The sequence below is a fragment of the Tachysurus fulvidraco genome, chromosome 5, assembly GCF_022655615.1.
Source record: "Tachysurus fulvidraco isolate hzauxx_2018 chromosome 5, HZAU_PFXX_2.0, whole genome shotgun sequence".
NCBI lineage: Eukaryota > Metazoa > Chordata > Actinopteri > Siluriformes > Bagridae > Tachysurus > Tachysurus fulvidraco.
In genome coordinates this window covers 3214019-3241518 of record NC_062522.1, presented here as the reverse complement: position 1 = coordinate 3241518, position 27500 = coordinate 3214019, and the positions used below count along the sequence as shown (strand labels likewise).

The window sequence follows — 27500 nt, the reverse complement described above, 5'->3', positions numbered from 1 at the left end:
GTCGACGAAAGCATCAATCTCTTCCTCTGGACATTCAACTCTATCCAGTTTGGTCAGTTTATAAAAAGTATTTGACCAGATGATTTTTTCCCCATGTTTACACTCCTTCTGTCTTTCCTGCTGTCTTTTTCTCCTCCTCAGGGACTGGATTTTGCTGCGTTTACAGGCTACATGTTTCTGGGCATCTGCCTGGTGCTGCTGACCTCCTTTCCCTTTCTGAGGATTCTCTACTGGAATAAAAAACTATACAACAAGGAGTCCAGTGAGATTGTGGGTAAGTGGCGAGGATGGAGAATAAAACACAGCGATCTATGAATATGCATGAGTATGCAAATCAGAAAAACACACTCGCACCATCCTGACAGGCTAACCAAATAGAGAAATGCTAGCTATCTAGATTAGATTTGTCCTTATTGGATAGAAACAAGTTGGATTTTAGCTTCAGTCATATACATACCTGACTAAAAATGGTATGTAATTCACGTTGCCATAACAACCGTGGTTTCATGTATTATCGTTAATTAATTACGGCTTGCCGTCCAGCTCGACTCTCATGTCACGTAGCAGAACATTTCTGGTTACCGTGTTGACCTGCAGTTCTTTTGCATAAAATTTGCATATCGAATGTGCTTCTGACATCATAAATTGAGCTTATTTTTTAGCTCCACCCCTAAATAAATAATAAAAACTGTCACGAGTGTCATCAGAGACTTCTGGTTCAAGCCACGCCCACTTCAGCTACAGTATGCGTCTGACATCGTGAACTGTGCGAATACTAAGATTCGCTACTGAATCCATAATTAGTAATAAAGGAAAGTAATAAAAGTGCTGTGAAAGTGTTTTAGAAATAAATCAGACATTGTTACAGCATGTTCTCAGCGACGTCCGGTCGAAGCCAGAACTTTCACATTTAAAGTCGATAGCAGATACGGTTTGTGCCGCTTCGTTACGCCTCAATGTATCAGAATTGGTGGCAGAAATAAGGCAATCAATCACATCCTGTGTTTTCCCTGAAATACAGATCTGTGGTTTTGGTATCAGGTGAAGTCACTCGCACACTCTGAGGATCAGGTGGCGAGAGCGTCAGCGTGTCACACGGAATACCGTATTAATTCATCCCATTCTAATTCCCGTTCGAGCTCCTGCCGGTGCTGAGTGAAATACAGCGGGATCTCTGAGAAGCTGTGGCTCAAGATGATGACCTCATAATTAAATAGAGCATCAAACCGCTGCCGTATACTCGTGCCACCGAAGAGCCCGGCGCCCAGACAGCGTTCGCTTTAGCCTTATCAGATCATCCTGATCCCTCTCCAACACTCGCTATTACATCTATAAATCCTGTCCTACGAGACGTCCTCGTGTCCACGGGGCACAAGGTGTGGACCTGGCGCCGTCTTACCGTCCACACCATTCTACAGTGGCAGCAGAGCCTGTTTGTGTACCGATGAATTCTGAAGCACAGTTTACACAAAAAAGCTTCTTCAAGGGTTTGTTGGGTAATTAAAGGGTTAATCTCTTAAAGATGGTTCTGTGTGAGACAGTGATGTGTTTGGTGCTGAGTTCTGTGTAGGAACTTAGTGCGCTTTAGTAATGCTACTTTCATTCATTTTCTCTTCCTTCCTTCCTTCCTTCCTTCTTCTCCTTTTAATCCCTCCTTCTTTCTTTATTCTTTCTTTCTTTCTTTCTTTCTTTCTTTCTTTCTTTCTTTCTTTCTTTCTTTCTTTCTTTCCTTTTAATTCTTTTTTTTACTTCCCTTTCTTTCTTTCTTTCTTTCTTTCTTTCTTTCTTTCTTTCTTTCTTTCTTTCTTTCTTTCTTTCTTTCTTTCTTTCTACCTTCCTTCTTCTCCTTTTAATTCTTTTTTACTTCCACTTCTTCCGTCCTTCATTCCTTCGTTCCTTTTTTCTTCTTCGTTTCTTTCTATTTACATGTTCATGATAAATAGTTTGAATTTCAGCACTAAACCGAACAGAAGCTGCGAGTCGTCTTCAGAATGAGTTCTACAGAGTAAACGGGTTTCTCAGGGTTCTTAGAAAAACAAACAAACAAACAAACAAACAAACAAACAAACAAACAAACAAACAAACAAACAAACAAACAAACACCTTAATGTTGTTTTAGGTGTTAAGATTTCCCCTTAAAATGTTCCACCTTTTTTTTTTTTTAAAGAAAGTACATTTATTAACTACAAGTCATCATAAGATTAAATAATGAATGGAAGGAAATGGTGAAGAAAAAGAGAACAAGAATAATAATGATAGTGGGCTTAAAACTCATCACCCGTCTTTCTCTCTTTCTTTTGGGTAGATTATTGATATTTTTACAAGTTTGCAAACGGCACACTCTCAGGTTGCACACTTAAATTTATTAAGCACACACACACACACACACACACACACACACACACACACACACACACACACACACACACACACACACACACACACACACACACACACACCATCATACGTTCCACATCACAGAGACCATGTGGTTTTAATGACCCACTCCTTCGTAAGTCTCTTCAACATCAAAACGTGTTTGTTCTCTGAACACTGACCTCTTAGAAGGCTCCAGAGACGCGATCTCCAAAAGAGTGAGTGCATAATGCATACGCAGCTCATTAATAAGCATGAATAGACATTATACCGTGTGTGATTCACCTGAAAGCTTTAGCTCTGTGTGTGTGTGTGTGTGTGTGTGTGTGTGTGTGTGTGTGTGTGTGTTTGCTCCAGGTGAGAATTAAGATCAAAGCATTTCATTTAGATGAAATATGAATTTGCAGAAATTAAACAGTTCTGTAATCATTTATAAGATCAAATTCTTATCCAGTTAAGTCACCATCATGTTATCGTCGATCCCTTACCAATGATTTGGAAAGACCCGTGTGATGGAAAAGACCACAAATGACCCATTATTATACAGGTCCAAGTGACAGAAACCTCCAGAAGAAATGACTAGAAAAGACCTGAAAACCCAGAACCATGTGTAATAGAACCATGTGGTAGGAAGAAGAAAGTGATGGAAAAACATCTTAAAAACACCTAGAAGTTATAGAGTATTAGTGAAGACCAATTAACTCAGCATTTTCTTTAGGAGAACCATATGATGGAAAGTAAAACAAAAATTCAGAAGCATGTAACAGAGAAGACCATCATATCCAGAGCCACGTGTAGAAGAACTGTGTGACGGAAAAGACACAAAAACAAGGAACAAAAGGTATGAAAAAATCTGCATGAGAAATTACCAGAGAAGAGAGAAACCTAGAACCGTGTTTATCTGGAGCCAAGTGATTGAAAACATCACCAAATATCCAGAAGTAATGATCATCCATCCATCCATAAACCAATCCATCCATCCATCCATCCATCCATCCATCCATCCATCCATCCATCCATTTTCTACCGCTTATCCAGGACCGGGTCGCGGGGGCAGCAGTCTAAGCAGGGATGCCCAGACTTCCCTCTCCCCAGACACTTCCTCCAGCTCTTCCGGGGGAATACCGAGGCGTTCCCAGACCAGCCTAGAGACATAGTCCCTCCAGCGTGTCCTAGGTCTTCCCCGGGGCCTCCTCCAGGTTGGACATGCCCGGAACACCTCCCCAGGGAGGCGTCCAGGAGGAATCCGGAACAGATGCCCGAGCCACCTCAGCTGAATCCTCTCGATGTGGAGGAGCAGCGGTTCTACTCTGAGCTCCTCCCGAGTCACCGTGCTCCTCACCCTATCTCTAAGGGAGCGCCCAGCCACCCTGTGGAGGAAACTCATTTAGTCCGCCTGAATCCGGGATCTTGTCCTTTCGGTCATGACCCAAAGCTCATGACCATGGGTGAGGGTAGGAACGTAGATCGACTGGTCAGAGAAGACCAATTAGCTCAAAACAATGTTTAGGAGAGGAAAGTTCCAGAAAATCAAAAGTTCTCAGAAACCCAAGAAAACACCAGAACCGATGGTTTTGGAGCATCAGATGGCATAAAATGTACCATCACCTCCTCGTCTAGAGCACAGGCTCTCCTCCGGATCTCAGACACTGTCGCCGTAAAGCATCTGTCCTTCTGCGAGACGCTTCATCACGGCTGCACCTTCTCCATTTTTACTTCAATTTCATTCCAACACCTGAGCCTCCTCGACACACCTGAGAATAATACAATGGAATGAAGATTACAGACTATTCCCATAATAGTTCCTCTTCAGTAAGCCTCTTTATACACAGCAGCACTTCTCTGAGTACCGAAGGTCTCAACGCTGGCGTCTGTCCACCAGAGGAATCGCTCCAGTCACCATTTCAGCTGCTGATAGGAACTAGATTTGAAAATGGCCTCAGAAAAATAATTAAAGTTCTTTTAAGGCTCTTGTTTGGTGATTTGATTATTTTGACTCGGACTTGAGACTCTCATACGCCTCTCGGTCAGATTTTTTACCCGTCTCGAGGAATAAATGTTATTACTTTCACTGCAGGAACCTTTACAGGATCGTTTTACGGTTTGTATCAACCGCATACAACAATATATTTCATTCCATGTTCAGACTGTGGGGTTTGTTTCTCGTGGCCTGTCTGGACTATTTATTATATAGTTCCTAAATCTAGCACAAACCACAAATCAAACAAACACTCAGGCCAAAACAAACCGATATTTTCACTGTCACAACATTTCACTTTCCTTTTAACTCCCTTTATTGTTTACATGATCTTCTTTGAGATTAGAACTCGAATTCGTGCCTGTTTATGTTGTTCGTCATCATATATATCACGTCTCACTCCACGGTGGTGTTAATATGGAGCTCGTACGAAAGTAGACGCTCAGGACTTTAAGAGTTTGTAGAGTTTCATCACTATTTCTGTTTTTCTCTACAATACTAGAGGTGATGGATTTATAGAAAAGTGTTTTATTTCCACACAACTGTTTGTATGTTAGGTGGGCACGGTGGCTTAGTGGTTAGCACGTTCGCCTCACACCTCCAGGGTTGGGGTTCGATTCCCGCCTCCGCCTTGTGTGTGTGGAGTTTGCATGTTCTCCAGGTACTCCGGTTTCCTCCCCCGGTCCAAAGACATGCATGGTAGGTTGATTGGCATCTCTGGAAAATTGTCCGTAGTGTGTGAGTGTGTGTGAGTGAATGAGAGTATGTGTGTGTGCCCTGTGATGGGTTGGCACTCCGTCCAGGGTGTATCCTGCCTCGATGCCCGATGACGCCTGAGATAGGCACAGGCTCCCCGTGACCTGAGAAGTTCAGATAAGCGGTAGAAGATGAATGAATGAATGTTTGTATCTTCAGAGTAAATGTTGATATCAAACCCGTTTCTGCACTCTGAGAAGCTCCGAGTGTTTGTTCATCTAAAAATAAGCTCAGATTTCTCTTCAACACTAAACTTCAGTGTGAGATCAACAACAGAGGGACAAACACACACAGAGTCCTGATTTATTTTAGATCAGACTCAGACAGAACATCAGTCAATTCTTTATAGTGATTGAAAATGGACCATTATTTGGAGGAAAAAAAAAAGCATATTTAAACGGTTGTGTTTTGCCCATCTTTGCATGTGGAATCATGTATGTATGCGACTAGTGCAGATTAGTCAGTAAATCAGGATCTATTAGACATCATAGCCCAATAAATTGGAGAAATTCTGCTTTAAAATGCAGGAAGGTGAGCGCTTTCTCTCCGTGAGACTTCCTGTACGCTGTCTGCCTTTCACAATTCCTATTTTATTCTGCCTGTATAAGGTTATTGGGTTCAGGGCAAACACTATCAGCCTGTATATTGGAGAAACGGAGTGCAGTGATTCAGGACAACAGGATATACACGTCTAACCAATCCGCTGCCTGTTTGTCAGATCTGGAAGACCATCACGGCACATGCTGGTGGTTTCTCCGTGCCAGTCCAATTTCAAATCTATAAAGCCCAGAGACCCTGCGGTTCCAGCATCCACCAGTACCAGACTCCTGCTGCCAGGGCCGCTCGGCTAACGCCGTTCGTCTGCGAGGCAGTTCGGCTAAACTGTGTGTCAATTAAGTACAGAATAAAACACAACGGGGTGTGGGGTTGGTACAGGAAAATATTGAACTAAAACACACAACATACTTTATTAGTTTATAGGACGTCTGAAAAACAATGTATTTCCTGCTGGCAATCACGTGATCCAGATCAGATATCAATGTTCCTTATTTCTCTGTCTTTACATTAATAAGACGGAAAACACAGCTTGTCTTGTTTGGGAGAAACTTAAAGTCAAAGCTTTACCTCTGGTTGCAACGCTGGTGCTGTAAGTTCTGACACTGGAGACATTGTCTGATAATGTCTCTTTAATAAATCTAGTCCCATTGACTCAGCTGTCGCTATAGAAACAAAAACGAATAGAGATAATTTAAGGTGTGAAGCTACGTTACTACAATAGCTGTTGTTATAGAAAAGTAATCAGCACCTTCTGACCAATCACGCGCTCTCAATAGTCAGTCCTCTCAATGCCAGCATACAGAATAAGATTCTGCTGACAGAGAGCCGGACCGATAGGTTCTATAGTCCTAGAGTTTGCTGTAGCACAGATGGACTTACAGCATCCACATCATTCCAGCTTTCCCCCTGCTCCAGCATTTGATATGATAGCAGAAATAACTAGATGAAGACGCTTTAAAGGTTTTGATGATGTGGGATGTGAATAATTACAGTATATAAAAGCTGATTAAATAAACAGCAAGAGAGAAGCATTATCAATTCCATAAATAAATCAGAACCATAGGAAGAACTTCATAGGAATTTCCTCACGTTAAGGAATATGAGGTGGCCACAGGAGACGACTCCATGTTTTTCCCCATAAGCACATTTCCAGAAGAGTTGCTGCTCAATTTGTGACCTGGATGAAAATGACGCTTGTTTTTGCTTCGTTCTGTTTCAAAGAGATGAAGCATGAGATTCTGGTATGGAGGCAGACGGCGCAGCGGATCAACCCTGCCAGCCGAGAGGAGACTGCCGTCAAGTGTCTTCTCATGCAGAAGGTTCTCAACCTGGAGTGCCTCCTGCGCAAGAAGCTCCGGACCTTCCAGAGGTACCACAGACACCCCACGCAAATACTCTTCTGAATTAATGAATGACAGTTACAATTCATTCATACAGTAGCATCAACATTCAATTCAATTCAATTCTAGTTTATTTCTATAGCGCTTTTTACAATTGATATCGTCTCATAGCAGCTTTACAGGAACATAAACATAGAACAAAAGGTTAATATAAAGAATAATATAAAGATTAATAGAATACAAATTCAAGATTAATATTAGATAGATTTAGTTCACAATGTGTTTGTATTTATCCCCGATGAGCAAGTCTGAGGTGACTCAGGTGACCGTGGGGAGGAAAAACTCCCTTAGATGATAAAGGAAGGAACCTTGAGAGGAACCAGGCTCAAAGGGGAACCTCATCCTCATCTGGGTGACACTGGGGGTGTGATTATATATATACAGTCTGATAAATGTTGTAGTGATGCAAAAGACCACATATCACAAAGAACATATCTGATATCTGATCATTTGGCCATTTGGGCTTTAATCAAGACCAAGACGAGTCCAATCTGAGACTGAGTAAAGGCCTCGAGGTGTTTTGGGTCAAGATCAATTCCAAATGAACGTGGGTTTCAATTCAAATCTGGACAAGCCTTGATTTCAGATGTCCAAGGCTCAGATTATGTCTAGACCACATTTTAAAGGGTGTGGAGTCCAAGTCAAGATCAAGTCCAAATGAAAGAATGTTTTACGTCTATATAGAATGTTTAGAATCAAGATCGAGACAAAAACCATCCAAACCTCGAGTCCAAGCATGAATTTTAACTGGCTGAACTTATTTGTGCAGCATGTCTGTAATTAGGCTGTTTTGTTATAATACTTCTGATCATGTGTTACAAGAACAACCAATCACAAATACCAGAAACTCTTGGTCCAACAGCCCTCAATACTCTTTCACCATCATCAACAGAGTTCTGTACATTCCATCACTCCTGACCTCTCAGCCTCAAGCGCATTACTCCTGACATAGCCATCAGCAGACGTAGCTGTTTGACAGAGTGGTGATGGATGTTTTATACGCCTCCATTCTGACTTGGATAAAGTTTTGCTGACCAGTTTACATATTTTGAAGAAACTCTATGAAAATATACAAATCTTTACTAGGGAGGTTTGTGGATCTTCAGCTTTCTTTTGGTGTGTGTGTGTGTGTGTGTGTGTGTGTGGGGGGGGGGGGGTATGGATCTTCAGCTCTATTTTGGGGGGTTTGTGAATCTTCAGCTCTATTTGTGTTTTTTGTGGATCTTCAGCTCTATTTGTGTTTTTTGTGGATCTTCAGCTCTATTTGTGTTTTTTGTGGATCTTCAGCTCTATTTGTGTTTTTTGTGGATCTTCAGCTCTATTTGTGTTTTTTGTGGATCTTCAGCTCTATTTGTGTTTTTTTGTGGATCTTCAGCTTTATTTGTGTTTTTTTGTGGATCTTCAGCTTATTTTGGGGGTTATATGGATCTTCATCTTTTTTTTTCAGACAGATTGGAGTCACTATATTGGAATTATGTTTGAACATAAACAAAAGTCCTGGGCTTTATTCAGAAGCCTCAGATCTTCGCATTGCTTGTTAACACGGCACAATTTGAGACTAACCACAGAAACTCCATATTCTGGTATGAGGCCATGAATTTCACTGACTTTAAATCCATTCTCCTCACTTTGGGTTGCCATCGTAATCAGGAGCTGTTGCAATTCCTCTTAAAGCCCTGAACCATTTTTATGCCACTATTATTCGGTGATACATCAAGGATTGATTGTACATGGCCATATAGCAACCCTTAATGCTCCGATTTCAGAACAGAGCATCTCAAGAGACGCTTATGAAGCCATTTGTTTGGAGTGCTTCAAAATGAAAGTGTAATTGTTGCATAATTAACCTCAGTTCCACCATTAGACTGTTATGAGACGATCAATTTTCGGGTTTGGAGAAGGTCAATAAGGCGCTTAGCTGCAGGGTAAAGGTTTTTACCAACAGTTAACAGTCTTCTAGCATTTAACTCAGTCTATGAGGCTGAGAGAAGGAGAAGCGTCCATCTACGATGGAATCCTCCTGTTATAAAAACTCCCAGAGCAGACACCTGATCTTGGGCTTAGCCACGTGTTGGTCCAGGAGGTTCTTTAGCCACTCGAGCTGCTTCTGGTTCCCCAGTTCTGGTTCTCTTGGACATCTTGTCATGCTTTCTAGAGAAGCTTGACAATCATTTTCTAAAGACAGGAACTGAAATAGGGATGTTCATCAGGGCTAAGCACAACACAGGTGAGAGTGATTGGGTCATGTGACATTCAGGGGTTTGTGGTTTTGTTGAAAATTAAATTTAAACAGATTAAAATCAGACACACCATAAACTAATCCTGTCTAAATAGAGTTTAATTCTGTAATTGTTCCAATATACAGTAGCTTGATCGCACATTTAGATGTTTCGGTCTCTTTTAGGCAAATATCTCAAGAGGACAAAAACTGGGAGAGCAACATCCAGGAGCTCCAGAAAACGGTAAAGATGAAAATGATTCTAATAAAAAGGAAAGCAAAGAGATTTAAATGAATCATGTTCTTTCTGCCCACACGGTTCCTGGAGTAACAGTTTCTTTCCTGTTCTGGTTTTATTGTCATATCGAAGAGAAGTAGCGCTAATTTCTCTGAATACGGCTGAGAGAATATAATTATCGTCAAAAACAGCCCAGTCTACTGTATCTCTCCATCTCTCTCTCTCTCTCTGATTTGCTCTCTTATTTTTTTTTTTCCTACAGCACAGAATCACAGATAAAGTCCTGCTGGTGAAGTGTGTGGCGGTGCTTTCCGTAGTCATCTTCATGTTCTTCCTGAACTCCTTTGTAGCTGGGATTCATCTGGAGCTGGGTGAGAATTATTAACCGTTTCCTCTTCCAGCGTAGACACGTAGCAATTGGATGCATTTAAGGAGGAAGTGCTAAACAATTACTCTGCTCCTTTTATAACATGCCTCGAGAGCGATGCTAATTAAGAGAGCAGTATTAGCATAGGAGCTAATTTGTGCATATTTCAAGCCATCTGTTGACAAAGTAATTATTTGCAGCTGGTCCTAAAATACAATAAAACAGCTCGCCACCATGGAAGTGCTAAAACATTTAAAACTGGGACGACAGAAGGACGTCGCTATCGTTCCCCTCTAGGTTTGAGTTTATGGTGTTGTCAGTTTGTTAGGATCGAATTCAGTTCAATGTTGTTTAAACGATGCTTTTTGTACACTGATGTTTTACAGAAATCTACATGCAGGTTTAGATGGTTAAACAAAATGGAGATCCGAGAGCGGTGCAGAAAAAGTCACGAATTTAGAGTTAGGTTTAAAATTTACGTAGATGTTTCCACACAGAAAGGCATTCAGCGTTGGGCTACAAAACCTCAGCTTCTTCTGCAGTCCGATGTTTCCATCTCTGTTTTTTAGAGTCAGCTGTTGTGTTTAAAGCCTTTAATGGAAGCCACTACGCTGTCTCTGAACCCTGACAACCGTCTCTGACACTCGTGCTTAATAAAAACTGCCACTGGCATGTGTTAGATGTGTGAAGTACATGCAGATCATCACTCTACTGTAACACACTCTACTGTAACACACTCTACTGTAACACACACTACTGTAACACACTCTACTGTAACACACTCTACTGTAACACACTCTACTGTAACACACACTACTGTAACACACTCTACTGTAACACACTCTACTGTAACACACTCTACTGTAACACACACTACTGTAACACACACTCTACTGTAACACACTCTACTGTAACACACACACTACTGTAACACACTCTACTGTAACACACTCTACTGTAACACACTCTACTGTAACACACACACTACTGTAACACACACACTCTACTGTAACACACTCTACTGTAACACACACTCTACTGTAACACACTCTACTGTAACACACTCTACTGTAACACACTCTACTGTAACACACACACTCTACTGTAACACACTCTACTGTAACACACACTCTACTGTAACACACTCTACTGTAACACACTCTACTGTAACACACACTCTACTGTAACACACTCTACTGTAACACACTCTACTGTAACACACACACTCTACTGTAACACACTCTACTGTAACACACTCTACTGTAACACACACACTCTACTGTAACACACTCTACTGTAACACACACTCTACTGTAACACACTCTACTGTAACACACTCTACTGTAACACACACTACTGTAACACACTCTACTGTAACACACTCTACTGTAACACACTCTACTGTAACACACACACTCTACTGTAACACACTCTACTGTAACACACTCTACTGTAACACACACTCTACTGTAACACACTCTACTGTAACACACACTCTACTGTAACACACACACTACTGTAACACACTCTACTGTAACACACACACTACTGTAACACACTCTACTGTAACACACTCTACTGTAACACACTCTACTGTAACACACACACTCTACTGTAACACACTCTACTGTAACACACACACTACTGTAACACACACACTACTGTAACACACTCTACTGTAACACACACTCTACTGTAACACACTCTACTGTAACACACACTCTACTGTAACACACTCTACTGTAACACACACTCTACTGTAACACACACTCTACTGTAACACACACACTACTGTAACACACTCTACTGTAACACACACTCTACTGTAACACACTCTACTGTAACACACACTCTACTGTAACACACACACTACTGTAACACACTCTACTGTAACACACACACTCTACTGTAACACACACACTCTACTGTAACACACTCTACTGTAACACACACACTCTACTGTAACACACACTCTACTGTAACACACTCTACTGTAACACACACACTACTGTAACACACTCTACTGTAACACACACACTCTACTGTAACACACACTACTGTAACACACTCTACTGTAACACACACTACTGTAACACACAAACTACTGTAACACACACTACTGTAACACACTCTACTGTAACACACTCTACTGTAACACACACTCTACTGTAACACACACTACTGTAACACACTCTACTGTAACACACACTCTACTGTAACACACTCTACTGTAACACACACACTACTGTAACACACTCTACTGTAACACACACTACTGTAACACACAAACTACTGTAACACACTCTAATGTAACACACAGACTACTGTAACACACACTACTGTAACACACACACTACTGTAACACACACTACTGTAACACACTCTACTGTAACACACTCTACTGTAACACACACTACTGTAACACACTCTACTGTAACACTACTATAACTCACACACTACTATAACTCACACACTACTGTAACACACACTACTGTAACACACACACTCTACTGTAACACACTCTACTGTAACACACACTCTACTGTAACACACACTCTACTGTAACACACTCTACTGTAACACACTCTACTGTAACACACACACTACTGTAACACACTCTACTGTAACACACACACTACTGTAACACACTCTACTGTAACACACACACTCTACTGTAACACACACTACTGTAACACACTCTACTGTAACACACAGACTACTGTAACACACACTACTGTAACACACACACTACTGTAACACACACTACTGTAACACACTCTACTGTAACACACTCTACTGTAACACACACTACTGTAACACACTACTGTAACACACTCTACTGTAACACACACACTCTACTGTAACACACTACTGTAACACACTCTACTGTAACACACTCTACTGTAACACACACACTCTACTATAACACACACACTCTACTGTAACACACACTACTGTAACACACTCTGCTGTAACACACTCTACTGTAACACACACTACTGTAACACACACACTACTGTAACACACACTCTACTGAAACACACTCTGCTGTAACACACTCTACTGTAACACACACTACTGTAACACACACACTACTGTAACACACACTCTACTGTAACACACTCTGCTGTAACACACTCTACTGTAACACACACACTACTGTAACACACTCTACTGTAACACACACTACTGTAACACACACTACTGTAACACACTCTGCTGTAACACACTCTACTGTAACACACACTACTGTAACACACACTACTGTAACACACTACTGTAACACACACTACTGTAACACACTCTACTGTAACACACACACTACTGTAACACACTCTACTGTAACACACACACTACTGTAACACACTCTACTGTAACACACACTACTGTAACACACACTACTGTAACACACTCTGCTGTAACACACTCTACTGTAACACACACACTACTGTAACACACACTACTGTAACACACTACTGTAACACACTACTGTAACACACACTACTGTAACACACTCTACTCCAGTTCTCTTTACGTCTTTATTCCACTACAGTCTACTTCACTTCCCTTCACTTCATTACACTTTTACTTTTCTGCACTTTTCTCCACAGCACTTCACTTTATCTAACTTTATTTAATCACACTTAACTTTACACTTAACTTTACACTTAACTTTACACTTAACTTTACACTTAACTTTACACTGCACCTCGATTTCCTCTCATAGATTTTTATACATCACCACACTACACTACACATCACTACACTACACCACACTACACTACACATCATTACACTACACTACACATCACTACACTACACTACACTACACATCACTACACTACACATCACTACACTACACATCACTACACTACACATCACTACACTACACTACACTACACTACACTACACTACACTACACATCACTACACTACACATCACTACACTACACATCACTACACTACACATCACTACACTACACTACACTACACTACACTACACTACACATCACTACACTACACTACACTACACTACACTACACTACACTACACATCACTACACTACACATCACTACACTACACTACACTACACATCACTACACTACACCACACTACACTACACATCATTACACTACACTACACATCACTACACTACACTACACTACACATCACTACACTACACCACACTACACTACACATCATTACACTACACTACACATCAGTACACTACACTACACTACACATCACTACACTACACCACACTACACTACACATCATTACACTACACTACACATCAGTACACTACACTACACAACACTACACTACACATCACCACACATCACTACACTACACTACACTACACAACACTACACTACACATCACTACACTACACTACACATCACCACACATAACTACACTACACTACACTACACAACACTACACTACACATCACTACACTACACTACACATCACAACACATCACTACACTACACCACAATACACTACACTACACTACACATCACCACACATCACTACACTACACCACACTACACTACACATCATTACACTACACTACACATCAGTACACTACACTACACAACACTACACTACACATCACCACACATCACTACACTACACAACACTACACATCACCACACATCACTACACTACACTACACTATACAACACTACACTACACATCACCACACATCACTACACTACACCACAATACACTACACTACACTACACTACACATCACTACACTACACATCACTACACTACACATCACTACACTACACTACACTACACTACACTACACATCACTACACTACACATCACTACAATACACATCACTACACTACACTACACTACACTACACTACACTACACTACACTACACATCACCACACATCACTACACTACACCACAATACACTACACTACACTACACTACACATCACTACACTACACTACACATCACTACACTACACATCACTACACTACACTACACTACACTACACTACACTACACTACACTACACATCACTACACTACACTACACATCACTACACTACACTACACTACACTACACATCACTACATTACACTACACTACACTACACTACACTACACTACACATCACTACACTACACTACACTACACATCACTACATTACACTACACTACACTACACTACACATCACTACACTACACTACACTACACTACTCTACACTACACATCACTAAACTACACTACACATCACTACACATCACTACACTACACTACACTACACTACACTACACATCACTACACTACACTACACTACACATCACTACACTACACATCACTACACTACACATCACTACAATACACATCACTACACTACACACAGTTCTCTACAAAAATACACTACACACACACTACACTACACACACTACACACACTACACACACTACACACACTACACACACTACACTACACACACTACACACACTACATTACACACACTACACACACTACACTACATTACACACACTACACACACTACACTACACACTACACACACTACACTACATTACACACACTACACTACACACACTACACACACTACACACACTACACACACTACACTACACACACTACACACCACACTACACTACACTACACTACACTACACTACACTACACACCACACACTACACTACACTACACACCACACACAACACAACACTACACTACACTACACACACACACTACACTACACTACACTACACTACACTACACACACTACACTACACTACACTACACTACACTACACTACACTACACTACACACACTACACTACACTACACTACACTACACTACACTACACTACACTACACACTACACAAATACACTACACACACTACACTACACAAATACACTACACACACACTACACACACTACACTACACTACACACACTAAACACACTACACTACACACACTACACTACACACACTACACACACTACACTACACACACTACACTACACACACTACACTACACACACTACACACACTACACACACTACACACACTACACACACTACACTACACACACTACACACACTACACACACTACACTACACACACTACACACACCACACTACACACACTACATTACACACACTACACACACTACACTACACACACTACACTACACACACTACACACACTACACACACTACACTACACACACTACACACACCACACTACACACACTACATTACACACACTACACACACTACACTACATTACACACACTACACACACTACACTACACACTACACACACTACACTACATTACACACACTACACTACACACACTACACACACCACACCACACACCACACTACACACAATACACTACACTACACTACACTACACACTACACTACACTACACTACACTACACTACACTACACTACACTACACTACACTACACTACACTACACTACACATCACTACACTACACTACACTACACATCACTACACTACACTACACTACACTACACTACACTACACTACACTACACTACACTACACTACACTACACTACACTACACTACACTACACTACACTACACTACACTACACTACACTACACTACACTACACATCACTACACTACACTACACTACACTACACTACACATCACTACACTACACTACACTACACTACACATCACTACACTACACCACAATACACTACACTACACTACACATCACTACACTACACTACACTACACTACACATCACTACACTACACTACACTACACTACACATCACTACACTACACTACACTACACTACACTACACTACACATCACTACAGTACACTACACTACACTACACATCACTACACTACACCACAATACACTACACTACACTACACATCACTACACTACACTACACTACACTACACTACACATCACTACATTACACTACACTACACTACACTACACTACACTACACATCACTACACTACACTTCACTACACTACACTACACTGCACATCACTACACTACACTACACTACACTACACTACACATCACTACACTACACTACACTACACTACACTACACTACACTACACTACACTACACTACACTACACATCACTACACTACACTACACTACACTACACTACACTACACTACACTACACATCACTACACTACACTACACTACACTACACTACACATCACTACACTACACTACACTACACTACACTACACTACACTACACTACACATCACTACACTACACATCACTACACTACACTACACTACACTACACTACACTACACTACACATCACTACACTACACTACACTACACATCACTACACTACACTACACTACACTACACTACACATTTTTACATTTTACATTTACAGCATTTGGCAGACGCCCTTATCCAGAGCGACGTGCATAAGTGCTTAAATCTCTAACACTGAATACATTAATGCTGGTTCACTAGGTTACATACTTAAGATACCATGAGTTTAAAACATTTGTTCAAAGTTACAATGAAAAAGTGTCAAAGGTTTTTTTTTTTTTTTTTTTTTTTTTAAATGCAAAAGATAAGGAAAGAAGTGCTAGTTGAAGTGCTTCCTGAATAAGTAGGTCTTCAACCGCCGCTTGAAAATAGCCAGTGACTCGGCTGTCCGGACCTCTAGGGGAAGTTCATTCCACCACCTTGGTGCCAGTACAGAGAAGAGTCTTGTAGTATACTTGCCTCTTACCCTGAGAGATGGTGGAACCAGTCAAGCAGTGCTGGTAGATCGGAGGTTGCGGGGTGCAGTGCGAGGAATGATGAGGGCTTTGAGGTAAGAGGGGGCTGGTCCATTTTTGGCTTTGTAGGCCAGCATCAGTGTTTTGAACCGGATGCGTGCAGCTACCGGAAGCCAGTGGAGGGATCGCAGTAGCGGGGTGGTATGGAGAACTTTGGCAGGTTGAAAACAAGCCGGGCAGCTGCATTTTGGATCATTTGCAGAGGACGGATTGCGTTCATAGGTAGACCTGCCAGCAGTGCATTGCAGTAATCCAGTCTAGAAATGACAAGAGACTGAACAAGTACCTGGGCAGTCTGTGTGGACAAAAATGGCCGAATCCTTCTAATGTTGTAGAGAAGAAACCGACATGAGCGAGTCACATTTGCAACATGAGAGGAAAAGGACAGTTGATTGTCCATGGTTACCCCAAGGTTGCGAGCTGTGGCTGAAGGGGAGATCAGATCGTTGTGCAAGGATATAGCAAGATCGTGACCTGGGGATGAATCACCTGGGATGAACAGCAGTTCAGTTTTGCTAGGATTGAGCTTTAACTGATGAGCAGTCATCCATGATGAAATTTCTGCCAGACATGCTGAGATCCGGTCAGAAGCTGTGGTATCTGAGGGTGGGAAAGAGAAGATAAGTTGTGTATCATCAGCATAGCAGTGGTAAGAGAACCCATGTCATGAAATAACTTCACCAAGAGAGTGAGTATACAAGGAGAAAAGATGTGCACATGTAGTGTACACATCACTACACATCACTACACTACACTATACATCACTCCACTACACTACACTACACTACACTACACTGCACATCACTACACATCACTACACATCACTACACTACACTACACTACACTACACTACACTACACTACACTACACATCACTACACTACACTACACTACACTACACTACACTACACTGCACATCACTACACATCACTACACATCACTACACTACACATCACTACACTACACTACACTACACATCACTACACTACACTACACTACACTACACTGCACATCACTACACATCACTACACATCACTACACTACACTACACTACACATCACTACACTACACTATACATCACTACACTACACTACACTACACTACACTGCACATCACTACACATCACTACACATCACTACACTACACTACACTACACTACACCACACTACACTACACTACACATCACTACACTGCACTACACTACACTACACATCACTACACTACACTACACTACACTACACTACACTACACTACACTACACATCACTACACTACACTACACTACACATCACTACACTACACTACACATCACTACACTACACTGCACTACACTACACTACACTACACTACACAACACTACACTACAGTACACTACACTACACTACACAACACTACACTACAGTACACTACACTACACTACACTACACATCAATACACTACACTACACTACACTACACTACACTACACATCACTACAGTACACTACACATCACTACACTACACTACACTACACTACACTACACTACACTACACAACACTACACTACAGTACACTACACTACACATCACTACACATCACTACACATCACTACACTACACTACACTACACTACACTACACTACACATCACTACACTACACTACACTACACTACACTACACATCACTACACTACACTACACTACACTACACATCACTACACTACACTACACTACACTACACTACACTACACTACACTACACTACACTACACTACACTACACCACACTACACTACACTACACATCACTACACTGCACTACACTACACTACACATCACTACACTACACTACACTACACATCACTACACTACACTACACATCACTACACGACACTACACTACACTACACATCACTAAACTACACTACACTACACTACACTACACTACACTACACTACACTACACAACACTACACTACAGTACACTACACTACACTACACTACACATCAATACACTACACTACACTACACTACACTACACTACACAACACTACACTACACTACACTACACTACACTACACTACACATCACTACAGAACACTACACATCACTACACTACACTACACTACACTACACTACACATCACTACACATCACTACACATCACTACACATCACTACACTACACTACACTACACTACACTACACTACACATCACTACACTACACTACACTACACTACACTACACTACACATCACTACACTACACTACACTACACTACACTACACTACACTACACTACACTACACTACACATCACTACACTACACTACACTACACTACACTACACATCACTACACTACACTACACTACACTACACTACACAACACTACACTACACTACACTACACTACACTACACTACACTACACTACACTACACTACACTACACTACACATCACTACACTACACTACACTACACTACACTACACTACACTACACTACACTACACTACACTACACTACACATCACTACACTACACTACACTACACATCACTACACTACACTACACTACACTACACATCACTACACTACACTACACTACACATCACTACACTACACTACACTACACTACACTACACATCACTACACTACACTACACTACACTACACTACACTACACTACACATCACTACACTACACTACACATCACTACACTACACTACACTACACTACACTACACATCACTACACTACACTACACTACACAACACGACACTACACTACACTACACTACACTCACTACATCACTACACTACACTACACACACTACACTACACACATCACTACATACACTACACTACACATCACTACACTACACTACACTACACAACACTACACAACACTACACTATATTACACTACACTACACTACACTACACAACACTATACTACACTACACTACACATCACTACACTACACTACACTACACATCACTACACTACACTACACTACACATCACTAAACTACACTACACTACACTACACTCACTACACTACACTACACTACAACTACACTCACTACACTACACTACACTACACTAACACTACACATCACTACACTACACTACCCTACAATACACTACACTACACTACACTACAATACACTACACTACACTACACATCAATACACTACACTACACTACACTACACTACACTACACTACACATCACTACACTACACATCACTAAACTACACTACACTACACATCACTACACTACACTACACTACACTACACTACACTACACAACACTACACTACACTACAATTCACTACAATACACTACACTACACTACACTACACTACACTACACTACACTACACTACACATCACTACACTACACTACACTACACTACACTACACATCACTACACTACACTACACTACACAACACTACACTACACTACACTACACTACACTACACTACACTACACTACACTACACTACACACTACACTACACTACACTACACTACACACTACACTACACTACACACTACACTACACTACACTACACTACACTACACTACACTACACTACACTACACTACACTACACTACACTACACTACACACTACACTACACTACACTACACTACACTACACTACACTACACTACACTACACTACACTACATTACACTACACTACACTGCACATCACTACACATCACTACACATCACTACACTACACTACACTACACATCACTACACTACACTATACATCACTACACTACACTACACTACACTGCACATCACTACACATCACTACACATCACTACATTACACTACACTACACTACACTACACATCACTACACTACACTACACTACACTACACTACACTACACTACACTACACTACACACACACAACACTACACACACACTACACACACACACTACACTACACACACATTACACTCACTACACTACACACACATTACACTACACTACACACACTACACACACACACTACACACACACTACACAACACTACACTACACTACACATCACTACACTACACTACACTACACTACACTACACTACACTACACTACACTACACTACACTACACTACACTACACTACACTACACTACACTACACTACACTACACTACACATCACTACACTACACTACACTACACTACACTACACTACACTACACTACACTACACTACACTACACTACACATCACTACACTACACCACAATACACTACACTACACTACACTACACATCACTACACTACACTACACACCACTACACTACACTACACTACACTACACTACACTACACTACACTACACTACACCACACTACACTACACCACACTACACTACACTACTCTACACTACACTACACTACACAACACTACACTACACTACACTACACTACACTACACTACACTACACTACACTACACTACACTACACTACACTACACTACACAACACTACACTACACTACACTACACTACACATCACTACAGTACACTACACATCACTACACTACACTACACTACACTACACTACACAACACAACACTACACTACACTACACTACACTACACTACACTACACAACACTACACTACACTACACTACACAACACTACACTACACTACACTACACTACACAACACTACACTACACTACACTACACTACACTACACTACACATCACTACACTACACTACACTACACTACACTACACTACACATCACTACACTACACTACACTACACTACACTACACTACACTACACAACACTACACTACACTACACTACACTACACTACACTACACAACACTACACTACACTACACTACACTACACATCACTACACTACACTACACTACACTACACATCACTACACTACACTACACTACACTACACTACACTACACATCACTACACTACACTACACTACACTACACTACACTACACTACACTACACATCACTACACTACACTACACTACACTACACTACACTACACATCACTACACTACACTACACTACACTACACTACACATCACTACACTACACCACACTACACTACCTTTTAGGGAGGGGTGAATTCTGGGAGACTAAAAATAATCCAGATTTTAATTTCATACTGAACCTGAAGACAGAAAACACACACACACACACACACACACACACACACACACGTGCATACACTGCACATTACTGTATGTATCAAAAATAGGAAATCAATGTAAAGCAAAATATTTTCCCTATCAGGACTTCCTATGGTTCTGAGTCACATGATTAATGAGCCGCTGCATTTGTTTTAGACGCTGATGGAAATTAGTGTTCGTAGGGCTACAGAGCAAATGTATAAAAAACACACCTCTGTAATATATAAAATATTCCTACATGCTTTAAAAATGTTATTTAGTTTTCAAGAATTAAATTTATAGTCATTCTTTATTATGCTTCATGAATTGTTAACTCAATGTTTGGAGAGTCAACGGCTTTATAAGGCATTATAAACATTGTGATATTCATGAAAGTTTGTTTCGCTTTATCGCAGTGGTTGCTGTGCGTTATGAATTGTTATCATGACGTATTTTACGTAGCGTTCATAAGACAAAAACCGTCTGACCGTTATGTCTGTTAATAACTGCTTTAAGTCAGCTGTTTGATTCAGTGTTTTACAGTATATCTGTTTGTCTAAGTTATTAATTTGTATCATCTATTTAAAAAGATTGGACTCAGAGCTCTTGATACGAAGGTGTTATAGATGATTATAGATTAGTTATAAAACGTGTTCAGCTATAAAATGCTGGATAAGCAGCTCCAGCTCATGCACTACTGAGTATTTAAACACCGCTCACTGATTCGATCACGTTCTCGTGTATTGGGTTGATTTTCTTTAGGTTTACGGCTGCGGTCTGAAGCTAGACAAGCTTGCTGAGGTTGTGTTTACAGCTCGCCCAGAAGCCCGGGACGCTTCACTTGTTTTGCATTTGATGAATGAGCCTCTGTGCAGCGACTGCAGCTCCTCATTCCCATTTTAATTGAAGATCTTTCTGGCTTTGTCGTCCTCTACGCTACCTTATTACACCGCTCCACCTATAACTGCCTCCACCTATAGCAGCGTTCAGTGGGTACCTAGCACCGTGCACAAGAGCCCTTTTGTCCTGTTTGTAAATTATGTATTTATTTTTTTTTACCTGAATGCATCATTAAGCAGAGGCTTTTATACTCGCCGACTGGTCCTGGTTGTAGAAGTAAATCAATAAATAAAGGCTTCAATATACTCAGAGAAGGATCGATGGAATGCAGCAACTTTTTTCGTCCATTTGTGACTCTTCAGTTTTTTTTGTTTTTTTTTAAAAGTGAATGAATTATTTTTTTTTAATAAGCACTCCAAGGCTGCTTTCTTCTCATAGCACGTTCATTCGAAACTTCACATGAATCGAAACAAATCTGAAAAGCTTCAAGAGACGTCAGGGATCAGGGACGTGCACGTGACTAGCATGAACTCGCTAACGACCGAAGCTGTGACGTATATATTAGTGGCATTATTACGACTCGCGGCACTAAACCCAGCTACACCTCACTGTGAATCTTTAGTACACAGTTGAAAGGGTTCACTTTTCAGTCTGGTTCCTCTCAAGGTTCCATCTCAGAGAGCATCGCTTCCGGTTTACTCATTAGGGATAAAAAATCAAAACCTATATCTGGATTTCTGTGTCCACTGATAAAAGCAGCCAGCTGGAATTTGCTTTTGCTAACACTATGTTGATTCTTGTCTTGCAACCTCTAAAATATTTTAGACTTTATTTACTTTTTTTTGACGTATAAGATTTTTTGGCTTCTTCCAGAACTGTTTGTATTTAAACTGCATTATAATCGATTTATTCAACCTGATCAGAGCTTGACTCCGGTGCGGATACGACTCGGTCCATGGCGTATTTAACTCGACTGTTACTGTTTTTGTTAATAATATCTGCATGGCTCTCAAATTTTGAAGACAGGTGACATCTCCAACCCCCACACCCCCCCCCCCAACAAACAAACAAACAAATAAATAAATAATAATAAAAAAAAACAATAATAGGAGAGTTGTTGTGTTTGGTTAAGATCACTGTCCACAATTTAACCAAATACAAGGTAATGTAATGTTTAATTTACATTTATTAATTTGTGTGTGTGTGTGTGTGTGTGTGTGTGTGTGTGTGTGTGTGTGTGTGTTTGTGTGTGTGTGTGTGTGTGTGTGAGAGAGAGAGAGAGAGAGAGAGAGAGAGAGAGAGAGAGAGAGAGAGATTATGACTGGTGGTGTTTATTGTAAGTGATTGTTACCTTTTTGTTCCCCTTTATCATGTGTAATGTTGCTCCCATATAAAACAGTTCAGCACAAGCCCAGACATGTTTAGGGACATGCTTGAGGACAATGTCCCGTCCAGAGACAAACTGTTTCCTGTTGAGGTTTTCTTCAACCCGACCGTCAAAAATACCTGAAAAATGAATGTTTTTTTTCATCGGTTGTTGTGTTAAATCTTACCCAGATACAATAGTGCTATTTTCTGATTGGCTGTTGTGTAGCCTCTTTTTTTGATTGGCCGATAAGTGTCAGGCCTGCCCGTTTCCATAGAGACAGACACCGTTTGGGCGCTGCGGCTTATTAAATATATGATAAATAGTCAAAAAGTTTTTCTGCGTGAGAAATACGACGTGTGGCGGGAGAGCGTGAGGAAAGACCGACATGAGGGACGTCACCCTCAGTGTGTGACACTTACACAGCCCTGTCTCTGTCCTGTTCTAAACTAGCTACCTTGCTCCCAAACAAAGACTGTACAGAGTCAGAAGTTAAAAATCCTGAAAGTTCTCAAATCCCGATTGACGTCCTATTAAAACGAAGCACGGCCGACTCGAACGCTCCGCGTCCTGTTTTATTACCTTAATTCTCTTTTTGTCGACGTTACGCTGAACATCAGAGTCACGCTGAGATATGACAAAAATCAAAGAGGATGCAAACAGGAAATGTTTCACCATTAACGTCTCGGTCGCTCTTCCTTCTCTCTGCGCTCTCTTCATGCATCAATCTCTATTTCCTCTATTCCTTTTTTCATCTCTCCGTGTCTTCGCCTGCTCCCTGGCCACTTGCCTCAAAAGCTGATTTGCAATTATCATCTCAATGGGTCTACGACCACAGGCATAACACACACACACACACACACACACACACACACACACACACACACACACACACACACACACACACACACAAACGTATTTTAAAGCAACCTGACGAGCGTTACACATTCGTTCTTGTCTCATCTTGTTTTTTCCTCGTGCACTCCTGCTTGTTTTTCTCTCTGTGCCACTTGTTTTTCAGAACTTTTATTTGTCATCTTCTCCCTGACTCCTGGTTCACCCACCATATTCATCTCGGCCGCCTTCTCCGGCTTATCTACGAGCAGAGGTGTAGCTACACGACAAGAAAAAGCAGGGAATTGCCTAGGGGCCCAAGCACCGAGCGCTCAAACTGTCAGAGTAGTTTCTCAGGAAGCTTCCCTAAAGGGAGCCGATCTCATTATCATGTTCAAACGAAGGGAACGGATTCATTCAGAAGTCAAATGCAGAAGTGGGAGAAGAAAATAACATGACAACGTAACTAAGGACGATGACTATAAGCTCAGATGTGATATAAGAATAACTATTATATTTTTTTGGCATTAAGAGATATCGAGATCGTGTCGAGATCGTTGGTAGAATTTGTTATTTTTTTATTTAAATTGGTGTTAACTCGGCTTTCTTTCTTTTCTTTTTAGACGGATGCATCATTATAGGAATAAAAATAGAAACGTGCTGCTTTTTATCTTTAACAAGTTCAGATCTGAACAGTTTCTAGAAAGCTGACACACATTTTTAAGCAGCTGGCTTGCTTGTTATTTTATAGCTCACGGTCTCGGATGAAATGGATAGAAGAGTTCATATTTTGAGGTGTTTCTAAAAGATAAGCCGTCCGTTCTAGTATCCGGACATAATGGCTTCGAACATCGATCGAAACGATATAGGTCAGGAAGTCCTCATGGATCTTTTTTAAAGGACCCCACAGTTTCTAGAATTACTTTGGCCGGGTAATAAATCATTGGCTGTGTCCCCTTGACTGCTTTTCTTGCATGTCTCTTGTCCCTTTGCTTCTCATTTGCTATAATCATTGGCTTAATGATTTCCCAGCGGCGATCACCGGCACTCACCTGTTTAATCAAATTTTACAGAAGGTGGAAGCATATTTAGCCCTTCTTTCTCCCAAGGATGGTTGAGAAAATTGGGATCATTTGTTGCTGGTGTTGGTCTTAGCCACAGCATGAGTGTGTGTATGTGTGTGTGTATGAGAGAGAAGTGTGAGGCTTGTGTAATGAGTCTTTGATTAGAGTGACCGAGCTTGACCAGACACATTATCCCTGTGTCTCATGGCGGAGGCTCCTGACTCCCTCGTATTATTGGAGAATTAGACGGTGAGACCAGGAGGTGCATGGAGATAAAATTGCACAGATAGAGATGTGTGTATGGAGATTCTTTTTTTTTTTTTTATTTTTTTTTTATTAGTAAAAACTATTCGGATCTCCGAGAAGGAAACGAATAATGAGCTAAGTGAACTGACTTTGTACTCATACTGAGATTTGCAAATTGCTTTTACATAAAATTTAACATTGAGTAAAATTATCAGAAGAACCAGCAAATTAAGAAGAATTTGAGAAGGAGTCTGAGTTAAGTGTTGGTTGGGTTCGGTGCCTTGCTCAAGGGCACCTCGGTCGTGGTATTGCCGGCCCGAGACT

General features: G+C 40.9%; 1 protein-coding gene across 3 annotated transcripts in view; it reads left to right on the top strand.

Moving 5' to 3' along the window:
* The window catches only part of oca2 (oculocutaneous albinism II), a 110029-nt gene that overhangs the window by 41912 nt on the left and 40617 nt on the right, over positions 1–27500 (top strand). For all 3 annotated transcript variants that reach the window (XM_047813048.1, XM_047813049.1, XM_047813051.1), the window contains exons 14-17: positions 142–274; positions 6890–7037; positions 9473–9530; positions 9787–9895. In XM_047813048.1, the coding sequence (XP_047669004.1) occupies positions 142–274; positions 6890–7037; positions 9473–9530; positions 9787–9895 (448 nt within the window). The remainder of the gene's footprint in view (positions 1–141; positions 275–6889; positions 7038–9472; positions 9531–9786; positions 9896–27500) is intronic.